This window comes from Euprymna scolopes, chromosome 21 (genome assembly GCF_053919585.1).
Source record: "Euprymna scolopes isolate OS-2025 chromosome 21, ASM5391958v1, whole genome shotgun sequence".
In the NCBI taxonomy this organism is placed as follows: Eukaryota; Metazoa; Mollusca; class Cephalopoda; order Sepiida; family Sepiolidae; genus Euprymna; species Euprymna scolopes.
The window spans coordinates 14,518,507-14,527,895 of record NC_136502.1 but is presented as its reverse complement, the minus strand read 5'-3'; the positions used below and the strand labels follow the sequence as shown (position 1 = coordinate 14,527,895).

Below are 9,389 nucleotides of genomic sequence, written 5' to 3'. Positions count from 1 at the left end.
TCTATTATGATATCCAAATAATTTAATAAAAGTAAATAAGTTAATATCTAATTTAACAAATATAATTGTTTATCTGGAATCGGACACAAGCAGATCATGTAAAAGTGTCTTTTTATTAATGTTGTAAGCGGTGGGAGATGTTTAGATCGTAAAGGAAAAGTGCTACTTGTCTAAAGAAACTTCCTATCCAGAATAAGCTTTTTCTGTAGAAAACTAAAGTGAATTACAATTTTCAGTGTAAATAAACATGATGTGAAGATAAGGAAGCCATTTATTTTCATTCGTTTTAATTTACTATTTTTTTTTTATTTCAGATTTCTAACGGAAAATAACAACAATATGCTATGACTGGTGGAAATTAATTCTTCGTTCGGGGTTTCCGGTTTAAAGATACGCGCACGTGTACGCAACGAGTTTCAGCTGATCGAGTTCATCTACGATAACGACGGAACACAGGAGTCGACCGTATTGTCACAGAAGCGCTAAACGCGTGCGACGAATCGTTCTTAATGGAATCGTCTTCTTGGTATTTACTTCTCTCCTACCGTGAGAAACGTGACACAAGGGTTAAAAAGTAGGATTGAGAAGTCACCACTCCCCCCTCCCGAGGAGGATCACCCTGACATCCGACGAGCAACCCCGTCGGCATTCCACGGTTGAGGCGCCCCAGGCGAATAGCCATAAACTTACCCCTTCTCAAAGAGAGAAGGCAAAGCCTGAGAGGATAGACCTCCTAGAACTACACAGGGCTGCATTATTCCGCAATCAACAGGAAAAAGGTCATTACAAGAATGGTTTAGATTCTGTGTCTTCTTTAGATTATATACAAAGTTGATATATATATATATATAAAGAGAGAGAGAGAGAGAGAGAGAGAGAGAGGAGAGAGAGAGAGAGGGAGAGAGATTGGTGAATCGATTTTTCTGATCAACTTTGAGCTTTCAGAGCATTAAGTAAGACAAAGAAATCACTTAAAAACTGCAAATAATCGTAAGTTATATTTGTCGAACTGAATCGAATAACCCAGATGAAATAATTTATGTCAGAAAGTTTTATGAATGGCGCAGCAAATACGCAGAAATAACAATTAAAAACGCATTTAGATGAGGCGGCTGAAAAAGGTCCGCATAACAGAAACAACTGCTACCCTGAAAACTTCACGTTTGCTGTTAAATAACGGAACACATTAAAACCCCATTAATTTTCATGCCTCAAAGTTGACCGTAATTTTATCCTTGCTTACAAAATCTCCCATAAACAGAATGAAAGAAAAATGAATCAAACAGTATTGTTTTTATAACAAAAATCGTGGACATATGTTTAGTCTCAATATTGATAAATGCTGTGGCATTGTAGGCCGGTAGTAATCACACATCAACAAAAAGTGTATGAACAAAAGTATTCTACACAAGTACACATCATGATTCTGGGGCCATAACTACCACGAATCGTTGCCACGACACTTAGATGTAAATCCATTCATTTGTGAAATGCATAAATCAGTTTATCCCAGTTTATTTATAACAATAAGCAAATTAAAACAATGACGTAAGTTCAAAACAACCAGACTAGAAGTCTATATATATATATATTTCCATTTTTAACGTTTGTTGTTGATATTTACATGAGATATACTTATGTATTCTCTCCAATCTCTTTACCCGATGGGTAACCAGTTCAACTTTGACCTTACCCACAAGCCTTTTGCCCAAACTGAGGAGCAGCTGCAATGCCACAACCACAAGAAACTTCAATCTTCAGACAAGCCTTTCAAATGTGACGTGTGCCGCAAGGGTTTCTCGCGTAAAATAAACCTCAGCAACCATGAGGTGACCCCAAACGGGGAAAAGCATTTTTATTGCAGTTACTGCCAGAAGGCGTTCTCGCAACGAGCCCGGTTGGCCACACATGAACTGACACATACCGGCGTGAGGCCGTTTAACTGCGAATCATGTCCGAAATCGTTTGCGCAGAAGGCGAACTTTGATAACCATAAACGGACGCATAGTGGGGAGAGACCTTATAAATGTAGGTATTGTCCGAAAGCATTTGGACAACAGACGAACGTGGAAAATCATGAGCGAACACATACTGGTGAAAAGCCTTACCGATGTTCATACTGTCCGAAGTCGTTCAGCCAAATCACGAACCTCAAATATCATGAGCGAATCCATACTGGGGAACGGCCCTTCAAATGTGATTTTTGTGAGAAGGCGTTCGCGCAGGTGGTCAACCTGGTCAACCACAAAAGGGTTCACACTGGTGAGAAGCCCTTTAAGTGCGAGTTCTGCAGCAAGTCGTTCGCACAGGTGGTCAACCTGGACAACCATCGTCGGACCCATACAGGAGAAAAACCATTTAAATGCACATTCTGTGAGAAAGCATTCGCACAGCGGACGAATCTCGACAACCACAAGCGTATCCATACAGGAGTGAAACCCTTTATATGTAGCTTCTGCTGCAAAGCTTTTACCCAGCGGACGCACCTGGACAACCATAGACGAACTCATACTGGCGAGAAGCCATTTAAATGTGACTTTTGTGCTAAGGCCTTCACCCAACGGACTCACCTCGACAATCACCGACGTATACATACTGGCGAAAAGCCCTTTAATTGCACTTTCTGCGGAAAATCCTTTGCCCAGCGGACAAATTTCGATAATCATCGTCGAACGCATACTGGAGAAAAACCATTTAAATGTGAATATTGTGATAAAGCTTTTGCACAGCGAGCAATATTAAAGAATCACAAACGAACCCATGGCACCCCCGGAGCATGCCCTGATCGAGAACAACCCATATCTACCCAGTCAGCCTCAATGGCATCCTACAATTGCAACCCATGCACCAAAAACATGAGCCTCGTCAATGATATCAATGATAAATGCAACCAACTAGAAATCCCAAGGACATTCAGCTGTCCGATATGTGGAAAGGGCTTCACACAACGAATAGACCTCGATAATCACCAACGAAGCCACTGCATGTCGATGCAGCAACCATTCGGGGCGGACTTTTATAAGAAAACACCATACTCGTCGCATGGACACCATCATGTAAGGTCGGATTTGAAAACCACTGACTATGGCTCCAGTCGAGCCAACAGCATTGACTTCCAGTCACACCACAGAATACAGCCTCCACAAATTCCACCTACCTCATGGATGAACTCGGCATCACGACACCAAATGTCGCAAAGTTGGGAGAACAATTATATGTGGCCTCGAAGCTTCTCAATGACACCAGTTTGGAATGCGGGTTGGACTAATCCGACAAATGGATTTCCCTGCGGAATGAGACAGGACAAACAAGGTCTTGACTATACTGTATAAAGAGTTAGCGATGAAGTTTTAATTATGATTATTATTTTGTATTATTTATTTTTAAAAATCTTTTTCAACCAAAAGTAGGCATATTGGCACTTGTACGGTGCTACCATTTTGGATAGTCCGTCTCTAACAGAGAACTGTGTGAAGTTGAGCAGCAAGATGTCTGTTCACATTGCATTTAATCAAGTTGCTCGGTTAGGAGAGGTGAAAGAAAGAAATGGAAAAAAAGAAGAAATGAGGGACAGAGTTCATTGTCTTGGTCAGGAAACAAGTGTCTCAGGTGAGTCCCTGTGATCGTATCTCTACACCTGGCTAATTGGCAAAGAAGGAGTGTGAGAGCAAAGCCTACCTAAGAGCTGAAAAATCAGTTGCACGTTCTTCCCGGTCATAACTTGTGATGACGATATGATATGCGAAGAATAAGTAAATAGACGGACATATTTGTATGTACATATGTGAATATCTTAAAAGTACTCCTGGAGAGTGTTCACCATTTAACTCCTTTGAATACCAAAGCTATTCTATTATTATTATTATTATTATTATTATTATTATTATTATTATTATTATTTTAACGGATTCATTTTAAATCATCTTCAAGGAACACACAACAAAAAAAACAATATACTATCATCAATTATGTTACTGAATTTTTTAGATGAGGATTGATTGTTTGTATTATTTCTGTTCTCATCTTGTGTTTTATTTGTCGAACACGGAATTTCGGATGGAATGCTTTATTTAATTAATGGGGATAGCATGCTCTCGTTCCGTCAGCCATGACAGAGTAGTAGTCCTAAGTAATTCACAATTGTTGCATGCACTGAAGATTGAACCTTTAGTTTCCAGAAGAGTGTAACTTACAGCTGAATTTTATCAAGTACCTTATCCACTATGGCATGGCTCCTTGCGGACAATTCTAGTGCGAATTTTACGAGCCTTAAAACTATTTTTGCCTTTGGATGTACATTTTTACAACTTAGCACTGTACATCAGTATTTATTAGTACACACACACACACACACACACACACACACACACACACACACACACACACACACACACACACACATATTTGTTTACTTTTTTTGGGAAAGAACTCCAACAAAGTGCTCGATTGTAATAAAAAAAAACTTTTTTGATATAAGAGCTTAATATGGCTGACGAGAGCCTAATATTATTTATGATTTACCATTAACTGGTACCCCTTATGTTGGGCTTGAAACCGACGGTACCAATGTTTTTCTAACCTTCTGTACAATTTTAAATATATATATATATATATATATATACTAGCAGAAGTACCCGTCGTTGACTGAGTTCAAAAACAGCCTACAGAAAATGGACTGTGATTGATGAAAGTATGATATGTTATGAAAAGGAGGAAGTTGTAAAGAGATAGGTTTTGATACTCAAAAATTTTACACTTAGCAAAATATGATGAAAGTAAAGATAATTTTCGCAAAAATATATTTTTTTATATCAACTTCGTTTCCATTCGTAGCCAAGAGTGACCAACAAAATGATGTTTCCTTACAAAGAGAAAATGTTATATATATAATAATATAAATATACAAGAAATAAATGTTACCATAGTCAATAAAAGTTACTTTTATGGTAGAAAGGTTCATTGGTTTGTATTTTTAAGTAGTTTGGAAAAAAAAATTTTTTTTTAATTCACGAACCGGTTTAAAAAAAAAATCAAAATGGCCGCGACTTTGAAATGGAGAGCCCCGTTTTCAATTTGAAGGAGGGGCACCTGAGCATTCTGTGTTAACAATTTAAGAGAGTTCTGTCAACGTAAGGAATATTTATAAACATATTTTAATGTTTTCCGTTATTTTGTGCTTGAAGAATATTCGATTATGGCATGTGTAGTTTATATAAAAATTCATTTAAGTAGTTATCGCCTCAAATTTTGTTTTAATTTCGGTTCGCTGAAATTATTTCAAGTAAAGAGTATTAAAAACTATTTCAAAACAAAAAAACATGAACTGAACTTTTATTGACTATGGTAACATTTATTTCTTGTATATTATTTTTTCGGGTAGTCGTTTGTTGGCTTTTCTGCTAAACACTCTTACTAAATAATATCGACGAAATATTAAAAAACAAAGAAACAAAAACAGTTTTGAAAAATAATGAAGCTTTACTTACTTTAGTAAAATAATCCGAAACAGCAAAATGAGATATTAAAAAAGTAAACAGTAGTTTTTTAAAGCAAAGAATCGATATAAATATGATGAAGGAGAAAATGGCGCCCTTTTCAAGCAGAACAGCTTCGTTTCAGTTTTACAATATTGAACGGTGTAGTATTGCACCATCGGATTCAGGGTTGTACTATTGTAATGTAAAAAAACATGCAGAAAGGGTTGTAATCAACTGAATTCCTTCTAGTACACTGACAAAAAAAAAGCTTAAACAGATATATAAATAAAAATAAAAAGGTTATGTAAATGTTTTTAAAAAACCACGTAATCACGTGAGCAGGATTTTTTCCTTCTTTTGACACGATAACAAGTAACATTCTTATTTTTATTATTTATCTATTTATCTATTTTCGAAAGCGAGCCACATGCAAGTGGAGAAGGAAAAAAAACAGAGTTATGCAAAATTTGTGTCGAGAATTGTCTAAAGTTCCGACATTTTTTTTTTTTTTTTGGTTTTCATTTTAATAAGAACGTGAATTTATAAGGTGAATTTATTCAACACAATATGATTCAACTAAAAAAATAAATAAAAGCTAACGTGAATTAAGATTAAAGTTAAGGTGTTATTGTGGACCCTCACCCCTTTTAAAAAACCTTGTTAAACTTTGTGACATATTTACATTTTATGGAGGTCAGGCGCGAACGAACACCCAATAATTTTATTATACCATATTTCTTCAAACTGAAACATAATTATCAAAGTATACTTACGCAAATAGATATGAAAAGTCTTTGTTAAAGTTTGTGCCATATTTCCATGGAGTACAGGCACGAACGCAGACCCCACAATTTTATTATACCATCCCTATTTAAGTTGAAACATACTTATCAAAGTATTCTTACGTACGTCTATATCAAACACCCTTGTAAACGTTTTTTTTTAATTTTTTATTTCCATACTTTGGGGACCAGGCACGAACGCAGACCCCACAATTTTAATGAACCACCGTTCTGCCAGATCAAACATAATCATTCCTGATCCTCAATACATCTTCTATCATTATATGTAATCAGTTTTTTAAAATAGTCAACCATATAGGAACCTATTCGTGACCACACACACACACACACACACACACACACACACACACACACACACACACACACACACACACACACAGACGTTCAACTTTATATTATAGATTTATAGTCATCCACATACAGTACTGTTTCGCTGTTTCACAGCTCATCAGTGTAGCTAGACAGGCAACTACCTCAAGCCAGAATAGAAAAATGTTATTGAAAATTAATTCAAATTTACAACAAAAAACAAACATAAACTTGTAAAGAAAGTAAACAAAATGTTTAATTATCCGACAAGGAGTACAAATAAACTTGAAAAACCCAATTCTGCAAAGTTTCGAAAAATGCAATTCTTCTCATTAGAGGAAAGATGTTTGCAAAATATACAATAAATTTTGTAGATTAATGTATTAAAAGAAATTACAGATATGAATTGAATCATATTTGCATAAGAAAGTTAGTGAAAGGATTCAGAATAATTATGAAAGCAGGAACAAGGAAAAAAAAGGATGATGATAAAATCCATTATATATATATATATATATATATATATATATATATATATATAATATATATATATATATATATATATATATATATATATATATATATATATATATATATATAAATACACTGTATCACAAAAGTGAGTACACCTCTCAAATTTCTTCAAATATTTAAGTATATCTCTTCATGGGACAACACTGTAAAAATGATTTTTTGACACAATGAAAAGTAGTCTGCAGCATATATAACAGAGTTATTTTATTTTCCCCTCAAAATAACTCAAAATATTTTTTTACCGAAACGTTGTAAAATAACACATAAGATGAGAACAAGTTATTACATACAAAACTCCCCGAGTGGCCTCCCAACCTTGATAAGTGGTGATCCCTTTGTAAAAAACAAAACAAACAAACAAAAAATGTATTAAGTTATTACGTAAAAAAGAAATGAAGAAAGGAAATAAATCCGTATTATTTGATTATTCGGATTACTGTTCTCATCTTCGTTCCAAATTATCATAACATTTCGGTCGATTTAACATCCGACCTTCTTCAGATGTATCTTGCCAAAACTTGGGAATTTATTCTGTCAAACTCAGGAATCGGTACAGAATTTCGAACGAAACCCATTATTTAACCCACAGTGTAGCATGCTCTCATTCTCTTATCCATGTCTAGGTATCCATGTCTTAAGCAATTCACAATTATATTTTTAAGTGTCGCCCACACTGAGGATTGAACCTTCAACTTACAGGAGAGTGTAAGTTTACAACTGAATTTTACCAAGTACTCTATCTACTGCACCATGAATTTTGGGAACCTTAAAAAGGTGCCTTGAGTAAATAACGCTCAAGATGAGAACAATAGTCTGAAAAATCCAAATGCTATGAATAACGAATCCTTATCTAAAAAATCAGAAACGTATCCAATAAAGTTTGTATATTTATAATTGTATTTTCCTGGTGAATGATTGCAAGCAAAAGAGGAAAGGATTACTGTTTCCTGTCCTTTCGACAATAAGAACATTCTCAAAGACTAATAAGGTTTTTCCCCTATGACTCATGCAACATGATCTTGTACAGCCGCCTTTGTTTGTGTTTGAATCGCCATCCCCAAACGCTTTTTGAATCATTTACCAAATGGAGTTCCATCTCCTTAATCAGGAGTTGCTTCTGACCACACTTGTACTTGTGGCTATCAGCCTGGTCGGCTTGAGCCGGCTTCCTCTTTGACACTAATTGCATCTCGAACCATCGCAGTCCAGTTTCGTTGATCTTGGGTCAAGTCTCAGAATATAGCTAACCACCCTCTTGGAGACCAACTACTTGTGGGTTCAATAGTACCGCCAGGTCGGCTTTAATTGTCATCGATCCACGTCTTCAGCTTTTAATCAAAAACGGTTCGAAGCGACCGTATTTTTTTCAGAATCAATTCATTTAGCACCGCCGCCCGCTTCTACTGATGACAGGTCAAACTTTTAGGAACAAACATGAAAACGGTAAAAAAAATTTATAATTCGACGCAAAAAAAAACAAAAAAATAAACAAAAATGAATTACTTTTGTTTAAAAGCTGAGATAAGTTAACACAACTTGAAACTCCAGAATCGCAAACTCAAAATATTTATATTTGTTATTATTTGTTATTATTTGTTATTATTATTATGCTTATTTGTTATTATTTGTTATTATTTGTTATTATTATTATTATTATTATTATTATTATTATTATTATTATTATTATTATTATGCTTATTTTTATTATTGCTATTATTATCCTCCTTTTTATTATTTCTTATTGGTATTTGTTATTATTATTTGTTATTATTTAGTATTAACATTTGTTATTGTTATTTCTTATTGTTATTTCTTCTTATTATTTTTTATTAATTATCATTATTTGTTATTATTTGTTCGTGATTGTTATTATTATTCTTTGTTATTAGTTTTTATTATTATTTGTTATCATCATCATTATTATTATTATTATTATTATTTATTATAATTGTTATTGTTATTATTGTTTTATTATAATTATTGTTATTATTATTTTTTATTATTGCTGTTATTATTGATAGTATTATTAATAGTATTATTAATAGTATTACTATTATCATTATTATTGTTTTATTATTATCATAATTATTGTTATTATTAATTATTATTATTGTTGTTTTATTTTTATTTGTTATTATTATTTATAGTAATTATTTATTATTATTGCTATTAATATTATTTATTATTATATTTATTATTATTATTTGTTATTATTTTTTTTTCATTATTATTTATTATTATTGCTATTATATGTACTATTATTATT

At 33.7% G+C, this 9,389-nt stretch overlaps 1 protein-coding gene across 1 annotated transcript; it reads left to right on the top strand.

Annotated features, from left to right (window-relative positions):
* The first annotated feature begins 899 nt into the window (after window positions 1–899).
* Window positions 900–3,360, top strand: LOC145242008 (uncharacterized). Its single transcript, XM_080104897.1, has one exon. It carries the CDS (start codon window positions 1,638–1,640, stop codon window positions 3,330–3,332), a length of 1,695 nt encoding a protein of 564 aa, XP_079961023.1. The 5' UTR covers window positions 900–1,637; the 3' UTR covers window positions 3,333–3,360.
* The last annotated feature ends 6,029 nt before the right edge of the window (window positions 3,361–9,389 follow it).

Excerpts from the sequence above, each read along its gene's own strand:
- LOC145242008 (XM_080104897.1), top strand. The coding sequence starts at position 1,638 with ATGTATTCTCTCCAATCTCTTTACCCGATGGGTAACCAGTTCAACTTT.